At 44.6% G+C, this 16,076-nt stretch overlaps 1 protein-coding gene across 5 annotated transcripts in view; it reads right to left on the reverse strand.

The window, feature by feature from the left end:
- LOC128874870 (protein tiptop) overlaps nucleotides 1-16,076 on the reverse strand; it is a 143,006-nt gene that overhangs the window by 54,604 nt on the left and 72,326 nt on the right. For 3 of the 5 annotated variants that reach the window (XM_054119988.1, XM_054119987.1, XM_054119989.1), the window contains one exon: nucleotides 7,755-7,886. The exons of the other annotated variants lie outside the window; for them this stretch is intronic. In XM_054119988.1, the coding sequence (XP_053975963.1) occupies nucleotides 7,755-7,821 (67 nt within the window). In that variant the 5' untranslated portion in view covers nucleotides 7,822-7,886. The remainder of the gene's footprint in view (nucleotides 1-7,754; nucleotides 7,887-16,076) is intronic. 5 annotated transcript variants of the gene reach the window in all.

Consider the following 16,076-nt stretch of genomic DNA (forward strand, 5'->3'; position numbering starts at 1 on the left):
AAACGAATAGAAATAATACGTCCCCGCGAGCGATCTTAAGAAGAATCGGCTTGTGACGCGAGAGAAGATCGACGAGATTAGCGTTTTTACGAGCTAATCGAGCTCGCCGCGAATAACGTATGGGCACGTGCGACGATTCGAGGCGAGGATTCCATCGGCGGACAGGACAGCTCGGTGATAATGGTAAAAATTGATGCGTCGCTTTACGACCGGCTATAAAAGCGCGGGGGGTCGGGGACAAAGAGTACGGAGACTTACGAACGACGAGACCAGAACAAGATTGGCCGAGAACATGGAACAAGGAAAAATAATTAGCTAGAGGAAGGAGAGAAGAAAGAAAAAGAAATGGAAAAATGGAAAGAAACAGACACTAAGCGGATTAATTAAGTTTTCTGGGTAAGGAGATAATCCGAAAACTGGCTATTACTTTTCTGGAATAAACTATAATGGAATAACATCGAATAGAGTTAAAACTTTCAAATGATATACAGATAATTCTTTACGAATAAGAATAGATTCTTCAAATTAATAAATGTATCAAGAAAACACAATACGCTAGATACGCTAAATACGCCAGACATAGACCTGGTGGCTAATAACCTTACAGTTGATGCTACCTCGAGTAAAATAACCAAATGACAAAATATGTTGAACGTGATGTTAACCTATTCACTACCAGGCAAATATTAAAGCGTTTTGCCTTGGGCGCCAAGATTTAATACAGATGTGTAGTCTAGGTCATTATTTCGATAATAAAAAGCGATATTAAATTTGTCGTTGTGAAAAGAAAATTTACGATCTTCTTTTGCAGTAATTACTGACTCAAAAAGCTATAAAATATAACTTGAGTAACAGTAATCAATTTGAACTACGAGACATCTCGTAGTTGGCAGTGAATGGGTTAACTTGAATTTCAAATCAAACTGGGCGTTATCCAGCTACCGATGATTTTCCTGGCTTTGATACCTTCGATAAAAACACTTTAACCGTGAAAAATGCGTGCACGCGCGCGGCCCATGCTGTGAGAATCGTTTCCATCGTTAACCTCATTCTCATCGCGTTTCGAATACAATACAATCATTTTGCGCCACGCACACAATAGAAGCGGCTATGGCTTATCGTTCAAGACCGCTCGCGGAAGCGCCGAGCGAAAGGTTAATCCGGATCGGTCGTTCGTTGAATCGCGGGTAGAAATAAATTACGCTCAGCACGTTTGTACTTTGAAATTATCCATTCGTTTGTATATCTCGACTTGGACGCAAGCAAGATAACGATCTCGAGTCTATTCCACCATCTTCCCCTTTGCAACAAAGTCGGAGCGATTTCAACAAATCGACGCGGATCTATCGAGTACTTTCAAAGTGTCACAGTTTCTCCCTACCCTTAGTTTCGAAGAAATATCCTCTTCTGACTAGATACGGTTCACGTGTCTTATTCTACTTACCGGCGCAGGTCACCGCGCTCAATTCATCTATCGATATCACTACTGTTATTCCTATTCCATGTATACATGCACGTATCTTACGAATTCATACCCTCTTATAAATCTATACAATAAATATAAACATAAATAAATAAATAAATAAATAAATAAATAAATAAACAAATATACCTCATTTTCGTAGCGCGACGGGATCGGTTACGAGTCAACGAAACGTTGACAGAACTCCCTGTACTTTATCGCGTTTAAACTTAAAGGCAAGCGGGCGTAAATTGCAAACTGCTCGCGGAAAGGATGGGCGATTAGTACCGCGAGACGACGAGCTCGGTTTCGGAAGCCAAAGTACGTCGGAAGCTCGTGAAAGGCGAAGATGGGCCGAGAGGCTGCCGTTGGTGCGTTTTACGGCGGCATTAAGCATCGCTTAACGACTCACGCAAAGTGCTCCCTTCCCTCTGCACCCCTCCAACCGTGCGTGTGCCTTGCCGTGGCCTCTACACCAACCATAGGCCCACCGTCCACCTACCCACCGGCGCCGGAAATGGTCTTTCCCGTCCCACCAGATCGTCTTCTCGCCTAATTAGCCAACATGAGATGTTCCGAGCGTACAAAACAATGGAGACCAGGAACGATTTTAGCTCGACGCGACTGCGAACGATTTACTCTCGAGACCGAGTTCGACAAAATTGATTTAAGAATCATTTAATTTAAAAAAAAAATATTGTCTCTATGGTTCTCAAAAATATGTAACATATATTTCAGTGGAATAAAATTCTAGTTTCACGGAATCGGAAGCAGAGATGGATCAGAATTTTATTCGATTGCTAAATGACAAATAGGAACTCTGAGTAACGACTTGCTCGCAACGTTTATTCGATCGAACGCTTAACCTGTTACGCGTTTAACATAAAATCTAGTTTGACTGCTTAATTCACATTGTCGTATTTGCTTCATGAAAATATTCGTATTCGTTTCATGAAATTCTAGGATTACCCTTAACAAGTTACTCAAGAAACGAATGAAATAATTGTTTGCAAAATAAAACAGAACCAAGAGATGCCCCTCCCGTCTGCTACTTTTCGAAAGGAACCTTCAATCTCCAGTCTTGAGCCTTACAAACCTTTCGTCCCAGTTCTTCTCCTAATCTACATATTTCTGATCAGGAGGGAGATGGCTGACGATTAGCGAATCGAAGGAGACGAAAGTCCGCGCCACGGAAACCCAAAGGGTGGAACGATCGAGCGAGCCGAAGGGAGGACGTCGAGGACAAAGTGCGGGATCGAACGTATCCGCATCAGAGATCGGACGTCGGCCGGTTGAGCCGAGAAGAGTGTATAGATATAACGTGCTCAGGTAGACAGGTTAGTACGCGGTGCAGCCGTAGGACGGAACGGTAATAGAAAGGGGAAGGGGGAAGTTGAGGGGTGGGAGGAAAAAGGGGGAACGGAGAACCGCGGCGGAGGGCACATAAGTCCGTCGCTGACATCGCTGCAATCCTCGCGTCGGACTCGAGTATCGACAGATATTTAAATGAATATTCCTCCACTGTTAGGGATCCGCTCTTTGAAATCAAAGCAGAAGGTACAACGGTTCATTTAGACGTCCGCCGATATTCCGCGGCTGCCTGGACCCTGGGATACAGGATTTCGCTTGTCACGTCATTCGCGGGGGCTATCGTCGCGACCTGCAACGACCCTCTGCTAGGGGCTATCGGAGACGGGAGTCGCGTGTCCCTCGACGACCACGTTTGTCCAGCGCACGCACGTACCTTGCAGACGGTTATCCGCTCGCTCGCGACTATCGCTCGATATCTTTCGACTTGGGAGACCCACCAGGTGCCCTGCCGAGGGGAGCTGCTCCTGGTCGTGTTGTGCGTGGCATTATCCAGAAGAAAATACAAATAAACATCGTGACGACGCATGTGATTGCAGTTAGAACGGACGCTTTCGATACACGTGTTGGTGGAATGAATTTAATTACAACGAATCGAACGACGTGAAGGAAACTAGATGCGTTTATCGCTCCACTGGGTTGGCGAGCTCGGAGGTGGAAGAAAATTCAGTGGTCTTTGGACCTTAACACATTCGCGATCGGCAGATATTTTACGTTTCTTTGGGTTTCGCAGTAGTAATGATTTTGGTACAAAGATTTTTTTTTTTTTTTTAATTACTTTATTTAAGGTCACATCAACTTCAGGGTTATTAGTGACCACGTTAATATTTACAATTCGATTACAATTTGTTCATTATTCCATATTTAGTTAATGAATCTATTAATTTAAGAAATTCGTTTCTATTATCGAGAATCATTGGTACAAAGATTGTTTCGTCCATATGCCACGAGCAATGTACGAAAATAAAAATATTCGTCTGCTAGAAGTATCATCGTACCGACTACAAACCGAGTGCAGTCTTTAAATACGTAAGATAAAAGTTATACAAGTAATATACGATGGAAATAGTGAAGATGTAACGCAGAAATAATTAAAGTCATAAATTACTAGTTAAAAAAACAACTGGAATGTAGATAAACCCGAGATGTAGAGATACACAACAAAAACATTGTTGCAAAAACTTACATTTTTACCATGTATATCTACATCTTTAACATTTATCTACATTCCTCCGCAGTTACTGTCGCTATCAATTTACGTCTTCCTTACTTTCTTTATCCTATTCTCGCTGTCTTTCTCGTATTGGTCACTTTGGTATTTTACTTGATTAAACCGCTGATCGTTCGGTGAATGAAAATGCACCTTTCGACTTTCCTCGCGTGGCACCTCGGCGACGCAGCGAGTCCGCGAATCGAACTTGTCTATATCGGCAACGTAAATCTCGAGCTCCTTCTCGACAAAGTGAAAGCTCGACCGCGCACCGCCTGCGTCCGTTCGCGTTGTTAGACCCTGGACAGCTATCGCGCGACCAGGTACGAACACACGCGGATATAGATTATCGCGTCGAACGAACAACGATTTCCCATCAAAACGTTTTCGCTGGATAACTGCGTCGGAAAAGTCGTAAATCAGTCGCGCAGCCAAGAACTCGCGCAGCCTCGCTCCGTGTGGAAAGCGACAGAAGCAAACCGCTACAGTTCCACAATTATCGTTTCGTGGATCCTCGACGGAGACGCGCGGAATTTTATTCGACGAACAAACGATCTCTACAGCGGTTTACTCGCAACGTTAACTCCATCGAATAGGTACTCGAACGAGTTAAAATTGACAATCAACAGTTATTAGGCGATTGGAGAGTTCTGCATTTCTTCAACAAATTTTGTAAATAATTTCCATTGATTTTTGTATAATATTCTTCATGTAACATGTATTTATTTATGTATTTAATTAGACGGTCAAATTATAATTCATTTTTTAACGAACCTATTTGATTTTTAACCCTCGAGTGAAGCTTGACAAAAATTTACTGAAATCAGAAAATTCGGACTGCGGAAGGTTAATGCAAGTATACATGCATATTCACACACACTAATGGATATATGAACTACGTTACAAATGAATTCGTCCAAAATAAACTCACTTGATTGTACAGTACTTTTCATTAGTAAACCACCGGATGATGTGCATTCCTTATTAGTGATTTGAAATTTTTATTTAGATAAAAACGTTAGCCTATGCCTGGCCCAGAAGATCGAAACCAGTTGCGTCATGTGCCCCGTGCGCCGATTACGTGTTCGCGTACGTCGATCCGTTGCCAGCCGCAGGTGGAACGAGGATTCCGTTGTCCTACGAGCCAGACTCAACCACCGTACGACAGAACCAGGAGCGTCGCATTTTTTACTTTCCCGCGAGATTCGAGCGAGCACGCAGCAATAAATCTCCTCAAGCGTTCGAAATACTCGCAGAGCCGCACGCACGTACGTAAAACGCACTTACGTTGCCTCCAATGTTAGCGAACCACTCGGGATCGATAGAAGTGAGTGATCGAGACCTACTAGGGTCGAACAACTAGAATTTAGAATTCAGAAGTTCGTCACGACCTCTGAAAGCTCTTTATACTACAAGTACAAGTACATACTGAGTCACCTTGTATAAATATTATTCAATAACGGTTTAACCGATTCGCTGCCAACTACGAGATGTCTCGCAGTTCAAATTGATTGCAATTTCTCAAAGGATAAGTTTATAGCTCTTTGAGTCACGAATTATTGGAAAAGATCGTACATTTTTTTTTTAATACAACAAATTTAATTTCACTTTTTGTTATCAAAATAATAACCTAGATTACACATTTGTATTAAATCTTCGTGCCCAAGGCAAAACGCTTTAAATTTGTCTGGCAGCGAATGGGTTAAAAGATGATCTGCTGCAACTATCCTACTCACGAATCTGGTAATAAACTTATTGTTAGGGTGAAAAACCACCCATTTGTATTTTCACACTACGCAATGCAAGACAAGCGTAAAGGTACTGGAATAATCTACAATCTATTCGTATTTTGCATACGTTGCAAGTATCGTTAAAACATTGATTCAGCGACAAATAAATACGTGCAATTGGGTATGCGCAACATCCAGAATAGATCAGCAGTTATTAGCATATTTATCTTGGCGCAGTTTGAAAGAAGATTCCAAGTATTCTGGAGGTCATAACACAACTCATTTAAAGTATATGTTAATACGAGTTTTAAAACTGTGGACAATGAAACATTCGCGACCTTGTGGTTAAGATCGCTGATCTAGATCGACGAAGCCCCCGCATCGACACGGATGAACGGTTCCAAAATAGCGTTCATCGAACCTAGCTGATCGCGTGATCCTTTCACGAAACCTCTTCTAGGAGACCACAGACGTGACGATTTGTCATACTATGAGTTGACCTGTCGCACGTTACTTTTTCCACAGACGTCATCAATTGTTCGATCAATCTTACTAAGAAGCTGTACGACTAACCATAAGAAGAAACACACATAGATGCAAAAAATGATGAAATACTTGGAAAACGTACGGCTTCTCATTTGAATAAGAAAAGTGCTGTCCGATTCTTGAATTTTCCTGCGGTTATGTGATGCGTATTGAATACACAGGAACTGATTTCTGTCTTTAATAGCCACTCGTTGACTTTAAAAAGAAGAATTGGATTACATGAACAACGACGAAAATAGCAAGTTCAATTTCGTTTTACTCAACTTGTACAAGGAAATAAATGTAGTTTTTGTTAGCTATTATTGCAGCGTACTTCAAAGTAAACCGGAAATTTTTAAATATTCAGTAGGTTGGAGAAACTATGCAAATGTCAAGGAATCGAATTAAAAGTATTAATAGTACCTTTTGCAAATTTTTTTATTTTTCGAGCATCCGTTTTAAAGAAACAGTCACTATCGAAGTTACAGAAGAGAACAGTCGATATTAATCAAATTACGTTGGACGTAAGATTGCGAAATAAACTTTTGAATTTTCCATTTAATGATTTAATAAGCAGAGACAAGAAATGAGGAGAAACCTTGATGGCATTAAATCTTTAGAAATAAACATTCATTGCTTTTTTTCATACACTTTATGATCCTGAATGCATATCAATAACTACATAAGCGAAAAGTAGAGTTGAGTATATCGAGTATTCCACTACTGTTACACTTGAATGTACTTGCAAATCTATACCTCTGTTTCAACGTTGAAACAGTACAAAGAATCTTTCCAACTGGCCGCTGAATAAGCCATACGTTTCAACCTGTCCTTCACCAAATCTGCTGTATGCTCGATGTATAATACGCTATGTTCGATCAATGGCAAGCAAACCTGGTCGTTTAAAAGTTCATATAATATAAAAATGTAGAATTTCAATGAAATCTTTTAAAAATGTTAGGAATTTTCAAATAATTAAGTTTTGTTTTCTCATACGCTGATTTTTACTTGGAAAAAATATTCATCGTACTGCTTTACACATTCAAATCTGAAAAGGACAAAATCCAGAGGTCGAAGCTTTAAATTAAACAAAGTTTGCGTCGAACAGGCCCGAGCGTCATGTCTAACCCTGCTGCTGCTGAGTCTGACAAACAAGAGCCCAAATTATTTTTGTCTATCCCATAAACAATTGTCCTAAACAGCTACGAATATCGAATTTCTAATAATCCTACCGTGGAAAATCGTTACGTCTGTGGTTCGTGTTCGAGATGGACGATCCAGACCACGAGTTGCTATTCCATGCGACAACGACGACGCTGAAAAATAGGAAAGAGAGGCGCGCGAGGACGACGAGCGTCGCGTCGTGACATCGGAAGCGGAGGAAGATACAAAATGAAAATTGCGTGCGTGCGTTTGATTCGTGCGTGCCAATATGTTGCGTTGGAGAATAGATATTTACCGGTAAGATTATCGCCGCGTTGCTGCGGCCACCGAAAGGAAGGCCTTGGCTGCTGCTTGCTGCGCATGTCTCCCGTCCGGTGCGGCGGCTGCGAGCCGCTCGCTTTTCAAATGATCGGAGACCACTACTTACCTGAAAGAGAAAAAGTTACAACGGTCAGAGAAATGTCCTTTTCCGACCGCGATTCGTCGACTATCGGCACAAGCATCGATTGCGAAAATACAATGGTACAGAGCAGCCATTTTTCGTATCTTTTCAAAGGAGACATTATTGACATAAGCATGTGTACATTCTGAACATTGCTACGATGAATAGAATACTCGTGCCTTATTTCCTTGATATTAGTAAAATAAAATTCAAATTTGTCGTTCCTTTTCGTCAAACATTATTTCGATCATTCTTATTTCTCCTAAAATCAAGTAATCCTTACTACCGGTAAAAAAAAATTGATTCCTAAACGTGTCCTCTAAATAGGACAACAGCACTTAACGGGTTAAAGTGACGGGTAGGAAAATTGACTTTATTGCCCAATTTATTTCGTTTTCGTTCACGGCCATTGATATTGAAAATTTCTGTACAATAAAAACATCGGTTAGCACCCGTATGATATTTACCGTTAGTTCCAAACAGCACCTGACGGATCGGTTTTATTTTAAAAATTAACGTTTCCTGCGTGTCAATCAATGTTGGCTTACTCTACGTTTTGATAAAGCTGTTGTAGTACGAAATAGTTACGATATCTTCAACGCGTATTTTTTATTATTGCAGACAAATTTCGTACAAATTTCACGAGTACCAGAAAGGCCATTTCGAACATTGTCCTTTAGTTCTCAGCGACACGAGACCCTCGAAGCCCGCAAAAAGATTTCCGCCCCCTTGGAAGCGTTTTTCCAAAGGGTGGCTAGGATCGCGCGCCCACGACCAATTTTTCCCCCTTTCCCCTCGATCCCTCTCTTATCCGCCCGTTAACAGCAGTCCTAACCGGCCGTATATCTTTCCAGCGTACGCCCTCGAAAGCGGCCGCCTTTGTTTTAGATATTTATGAGGCGTTTTAATTCGCGCGCCGCGTCACCCGGCGTCGTTGGGCCTTGGTCGGCGTCGGTGGGCGTCGGTCGGCGTCGGCCTGGCGACGGGGGTCGCAGGGGAACGCGGGTCAACCGAACGACGAAACGCCGTGAGCACGGCAAGGGGGATCCTCGCGTTAAAGCGCTACCACCGCTGGGGGTGTAGGGGTGGATGAGGAGGTATAATAGGCATAAGGGTGCTCCGATAAAGCGGCGACCCTGCTCTTTCCATTTCGTCCCTCCCGCACCACCTTCCCAGACGCAGGCCATAAGCGCAAACAAACTCTCGCTCGTATATCTCGGCTGAATGGTTTCTACGTCGGCGTCGCGCGGCGGGCTTCGCGCTGTATCGCACCGACGCGCGATGCGACACCCTTCCCTTTCGTTTTCCCCAACCTTACAGTCGCGTTCTCCGCCCTTATACGCGACGAGAAACTCTCCTTAACCCACATTCCGCGGAAACCTATCGGCGAATCGGTCGATTTTCCACGAGCTACGAGCTTTTCGATGTTTCTTTCGGTGACACAGGGGTCAACAGCATTATTTGCACCTGATTAATGGAATTATAGTCTTGGTGGGGTATACCGCAGAACTTATTCATTAGCCGCGTGTACGTACTTAGGTAATTGTTGGAGTCCTCCCAACACATTTATATTTGTGGATTTTTCATGCGAGAGCTATGTATGCTCCGACGTGTAAAAATATTATCATATTCGTAAAGAATATCCTTAAATCATTCGCGACCGACAGATGCTCTATATTTCTAAAACCTGAGGACCTAATCCAGACCTTACCATTCATGGGATCAATTCTGTACGTTAAGAGAAATCGACGAGTCCTCTACCACTTTGCAATCCGAAGCTTCGTTACTTAGATACAAGCAATTGAAGTTTACAGATAGAATTCTTGGCGCGCGTCCAGTCAGCTGATCGCGTGCTGCGCGTACACTTTAACTGCTTATATCTCGTTACCGAAGCCTCCGAAGTAAAAAATGAAAGAGGACTTTTCAGTTCGTTTTAGGATCAGAAATTAATCTTAGGAAGTGGCTCCACGTTTACGTCATGGTTTGTCGTATCTATTATACCTATTCTAGTCTACGAATACCAAAGAAGATTTTCACGATTCTCTCGCGAGATACGCTTGAAAATCAATCCTAGCTCTCCCGACGGACATCAATCTATCGCGGGCCGGACCTGGCCCGCGGGCCACAGTTCCCAGAGTTCTGGGCTAGCGTTTCCCACTGACAGCAGCAACTCCTACGTTCTCCCTCTTGCATCCCGCAAAACCCGGCACGAGGACGTCGTTTCACGACACACCAGAGACGCTGGCCGCACTGTCGCTCGTGTTCTTTACGTTGCAGCCGAGTTTAACGGTAACAGTACGTCACTCTGTCAGCCTCTGTCTTTCTCTTCGTCCCTCTTTCGGGGGGTTCGGGTTTTCTCGTCCCATGGTCTTCGTTTCCTTCGCCTTTATCGTTCCGTCGCCCGTTTCGCTCGCTCGTCGGGGAATTTTCGTGTCCGTCCTCGTTCATCCCACTCTTTGTTCCCTTTGCTGCGCCAAGCTTTCTCGCTCTCTCGCCGTCGCGCTCTCCTTAACAGCCTTCACTCTCTAAAAGCCTGGGTGTGATCTATGGCGGGACGTTGCGTCACTCGGGGAACAGATGCAGGGCTCGTATATTACTCGGTCGTATCTACCCAGGGAAACGGAGGGGGAGGAAAAGTGGGCGACAGGGGTGCGAAGAGTAACGTTGCCGCGCGGTCAGAGGAATGGCAAACGGCGTGAATCGTTCGGCCTTCGCACCGACGTCTTTCAGCGGCCAAGATTTGGGCAGTTCCCTAAATGGACCGAGAAAAATTTACGCCTTGGTGTAGGAACCACGAATCAACGGGAAATTTCGGGGCATACAACCGGTGGCGTCGACTATTCGCGGACAGGATGTTCTTCAGGAAGTTCCGTGGGCACGTGGTGGAAGGATCGCACTTGAAGATTGCTATATTTCCTTGGGAACTTTGGTTTAACCTTCTACGGACCGAATGTTTTTTCTGCAAACAACTTGCAAAGGATCAATTTGATATTTCAGGTCGATGGTGCTGCCAACCGTCGTCGATATTGTTATTGGTTATCAGAGACATTATATGCAGTCAGTCTCATAAGTATCCGTACCTTTGTTCCCTTTGTCGGAACGACTTTCAAAGATATTTATTTTTCGACTCGAACAATCCATCTGACTCGTTCCTTTTCGGCGCCTGTACACGTATCCTCAAATACATAGATTCTCGCACCTATCACTCTGTACATTAGCCAATCATTCGTGCTTGTCACCTGTCGCTCGATCTCATTCGTTCGCATTCATTCGGCGCGCGTTTCGCACTCGTTTCAACATTCACTCGCTACACCTTGTACCTATGTTCATCGAAAAAGTTTCTTTAAATTGAACGATAGATGTCACGTTTCCAAATAAATATTTCATTATAAATACATACATGTGCAAAGTTTGGTACGCGCTGAATTTGAATTTCGCGGGCAAATGACGCGCGGATCCCCATGACGCACGAAGCGCGGATAGAGAACAGTTGGGGACGTCGAAAAGTGAACGCGCGGGTTCGTGGAAACGCCGGCCAGCTGTCTACGTTCGAGCAGACCAGACCGTAGAGAAAGCGCGCGGAGGGATGCGGCGGGGAAACGGGGAGGGCTCGAAAACGCGCGTCGGCAGGGTAGACACTTGGAGAATCCCATAAATCAGGTCAGGGTTGGCGACGGGGGTGGCTGCGCGGCGGTGGTTTCGGAGGGAGGTCGAGGGTGCCGAGCGAAGTTAAGGGGGATAGCTACGACTCGGAGGGATCCGTTAGGTAAAGGTCGACGCACAACAAACCCACGCCGTGAACGAGGAACGATGTACGAGCTCCGCGCGCATGCTCGTAAAACGTTTGGCGCCAATTCCATCCGCCTAGGATAGCCTTCCCGTTGCCTTCGAGAACGACCAGATCTTTTCGGCTAATTCTGAAGCGAACAATCGGGCTCGTTGTTGCTCGCGATATCGAAGGGTTCGTTCAAATGCCAATTACAAGATAGCTCGGTCGCTACAAAAATGTATTAATCGGTTCATGATTACATAGGGAACATCGTTGTAGTATAAAGAGCAATATTAGACCAAATAGTAGACATTGTTTAATCCTTTAGCCTCGCTTCTTTTTTTTTTTCTTTAACAACGAATTAGACACGTCGTGCGAAAATGCGTAAGGAATTTTATACTCGACTATGTCACCCACGATCTTATAGTAAATCGTAGGCCAAAGGGTTAACAATATCTCAATGTTCAATTGAATGGCAATCGCAAGGTTGGCTGTAATTGAGTTACAACTTATATCAAATACGTAACAGTCAGATGATACACGCAGTTCGTACATTGAGTTTCGCAAAAATTCGAGTGTAACGCGTTCGCGTGGCGATCGATCGATCCGACCGAATCGAACTCGAAAAGCTCGAACGTGCGCGCGGGATCAATACTCGGGAAAAAGAGGAAGGCGCGAACGGGAAAAGAGCGTTCGAAGAGGGGGCGCAAAGAGAAAAAGAGGAAGACGTTGAAGAAGCTTCGGAGGGACCCCAGATGGAATCGGTGCAGTTTGGAATATTGGATAACGTCGGATCGTGCGAGAAATCGAAGGGGAGTGGGGGCAGAGGATCCGTGGCAGAGTGCGAGCAGGGCACTATTTATGACGCGTACGTGAATTCTTGGAACAACGGGGATACGGCGTGTTCGTGTCACGCCGTTGCCGAAGAAAAAGAACGATCGAGGTTCACCGAGGGACTCTGGGGGCGGCTACGGCCCGCTGCCAGGGTGGTATCGTAAAACCGAAGCCGACAGGACTCCGAAACGCTCGATTCGCGGCGACAACGTTGGTCGACGTTGCGGTCCAATTTTTCCAGTTGCAAAAAACGAATTCAGCTGGGGAATGGCGCGAGTCCTGAGTCATAGTTCCTGGGTTAGGTTTCTCGCTCGATGGGAATCGATAGACGTTTCGAAGAACGCCTTTCGAACATCGTACCAGCACCGGTTTTTTCTGTTTTTCCAAATTTAATTTTATCTACACGAAGCATTGGAAATTGAAAGAAATCCCAAAGAGATAGTTTCTATTTCGTAGATTATTAAAAAGAGTCATAGAAAAATAAATGCGAATGAGAGCCTCTTCCTATTTTCGAAACATGAATTCGAAGCAAAAAGGGGTTAAAAATAAAATTGTTCTTTCGTTCTAGATCCTTGATGAGATCTACGGTAAGATCGATCGGATGAAATCGTCTGATCGGTACCGAAGACTCGACTAATCCGTAGACGCGTCTAGTAGAAAGTTAATACGCGCAACGATCGTGGAAGTTTAGGAACCGTAGCTGGAGGAAAGACTGGAAACGAACGAATTCGAGCCGTCAGCTCGGAAATGTCTGTCCTTCGCGGACGTTAAATGTCTTGGGGAGATCAAAGCACCGAGAGACGGGGAACGGAGCCGAGGCTTCGATTGATTCATTGGACGCGCGTGCCTGGTTTCAAATCACCAGAATAGAATCCGCTGCCTCGGAATGCCAGGCTCACGGCTAATCCATCGAGCGTCTTTATTGCTCCGCGACATTTATAAAACGTCTGAGAGACGAGGGCTCCCTGCGATCGCGCTCATTCGTCACCGATTATAAATCGTCAAGTCCCCCTCTCCCTTACTTTTTGCCGCTCTTTTCCTTCCCTGAAGCTCGCCTCGAGCATTCGCCCCGCTTGCACGCGTGTCGTTCGATAACAGGCGTGATAATTTATTTTTATATCAATTTTATCTGTTTATTTCGTTGATAGTTTTGTAAAATCGAGTACTATTCAACTATTGCACAGAACCAATAAGAAATTCAAATTGTTTCCATACGACGAGTAATGACACTGTGTTTAAAGCGATAGTTTAACGAAACTCGAGGTAATTTTTACCATTTTGTTTTAACTAGGCAATCTCCTTAAGCTTCGGCAACTTTCACGCTCCACCTAGACACTTCGTACGAAATCCAATTTTTCACCGTCTAAACTTTACTTATAAAAGTAAGTATTGAGTCTCGTGATCCAATTATTCATGTTATTTCTTCCGTCAATAATTATCGCGAATAATTCGGACATGCTTCTCAGATTCTGTGCAGTTTTTCACGAGTTTATACACCGTATTGCATTACAATACATATTACATATACATTCATTGTGTGAGCAGTATCATGTACAATTTCATACATGTACACATATAATGTTTCGTATCCTGTATAATTGCACATAGAACCCCGCTCACAAGTATGTGGACGCTTCCTTAATAACATTGAATATACCACTCAAAACATATATGATTATTAAATACGCATCCAATATACACAGAATTTCCTAAAAAAAAGTTGTATAGCGATAATTTACGGCATATATTAATTATTCATTGAAGACAATAAATGTCCACATATGTATTTATGAACGAGGGTGTATACAAGGACGTCAACGAACCGTTTTCGCGTGTCCTGTGCAGTTAGGCATTGTTTCAGTGTACGGTCACCTGTGAAATAAGTCTGGAGGTCGAAGACGGACGGAGCTAACCATGGGAGATAGCTACCTGGCTCTGCTGGCGTTTCATCGTGGAAAGTATGGCGAAGATAAGGCGCGCTCGTTGCGTCGAAACGTCCCTGGGCGGTCGTCCTGGATCGTCCCGAAACGTCCCGACGTCCCCTGTTCGAAACCCTCTCCCCCTATACGTCGTAACGACCACCGGTCTCGTTCTCCGGAGCATCGTCGAGTCTGGCGCAATATCGCGCCTGCTCTTCCTGCCGCCGTTATGCGAGTTTCGGTGTCTATAGACGAACGGGACGAAGAGAACGCGAAGCTAACGTCCTCGCGAAATCCTCGGCTATCCGAACCCTTACCACCGTTCTCTGCCTGTCGGAGGATAGCACTTCGCGAACGCAAGAGGAAAGACGGCTAACCTCGTGGGTGGGAAGCCAGTTTAATACTCGCCTCGATGGCCCAGTGTTTCTAGTAATTGGGAAGTTAAACAGCCCTCCGACGTGCACCTCGCCGCTTCTTCGCCCGTTACTTCCGCCCCTTTGTGCCCGACGTTACCTTCTGGCTTATTCTCTTTTCGCGGAGAACGCGCCTGGTCGAAGAGGACTTCGATACCGTTGGATTTTCTTGCCTTGGAACGCTGGAATACCACGGTCACGGAGGAATCTTCACCGAAAGCTCGAAAGCTTTAATTAAGGAGACGAGTCTTCTTTCGTTTCTCGTCGTGGTTGGTCGTAAAATATCCGACGGGATATGCTTATACGATCAAAATTAACGCGTTAAGGCATCGATGTACATCGAGTAATATTAACCCTTTGAGTGCCAGAGGAAATTTTCCTCGGACGACGTATGCAAAAGAAGCTAGAAGATTCTGTTTTATAATCGAAGAGGAATTGTATAGAATACATCCAATTTTTTTTTATTTCAAATTAAATTACACACAATTGCAATCGAACGTGAAAACTGATGCCATTAAACGTTCGCTACACCTCCGCTAACAGATGTATTCCGTGGAAATTGAGCTTAATTTCCATCGAGTCCAAACACGGGAAGAAAAGTGCAAAGCAAATTAGAATTCCCATTAGCGAAAAATATGTACCACCATTTTCCACGATCGCGGAATGGGAAATGATCGCTGGCACACCATGCGTGACGTCTCCGGAGACTCGTCGCGTCGCAAATTCGCGACGGTTGGCAGGTAACGCTACCGATAACAATCACGCGGAAACTTCTCAAGGAATTCGAAAACAGGAAACGTCGGTTCGCGTCTCGCGATAGATCGAACCTAATCGTCGCGGATGGCTACGGACGTGCACCTCGGAGCCTCCGCCTCGTTACCACCGGTTGGCCTCGATCCCATTACGCGGACGGTCGTTTGAGCGATCGACTCGGATCGTGGCGAAGCTATTCTTCGGATGAGATCGTCGGAGACGAAGAAACTCCCTGGGCTGGCAGCGACCGAGGAGAAGAAGCTGGCTCGAAGGAGAAAAGGGGCGAAGAGGGATCGGGATAGAGGAGAGAGAAAGGGGGAAAGATGGATAGAAATAGAGGGACAGGGAGGGAGAAAGTGGCGGCAAGAGGGGGCAAGGTAAGTAGGTATAAAGGAGCGTGACTGGACGCGAGTTCAATACGCGGCCCTCGAGCACAGCTGTCACTGACATCGCCGCAATTCGAAACTGACCACGACAGCTAACCTCG

This window comes from Hylaeus volcanicus, chromosome 4, assembly GCF_026283585.1.
Source record: "Hylaeus volcanicus isolate JK05 chromosome 4, UHH_iyHylVolc1.0_haploid, whole genome shotgun sequence".
Taxonomy (NCBI): domain Eukaryota; kingdom Metazoa; phylum Arthropoda; class Insecta; order Hymenoptera; family Colletidae; genus Hylaeus; species Hylaeus volcanicus.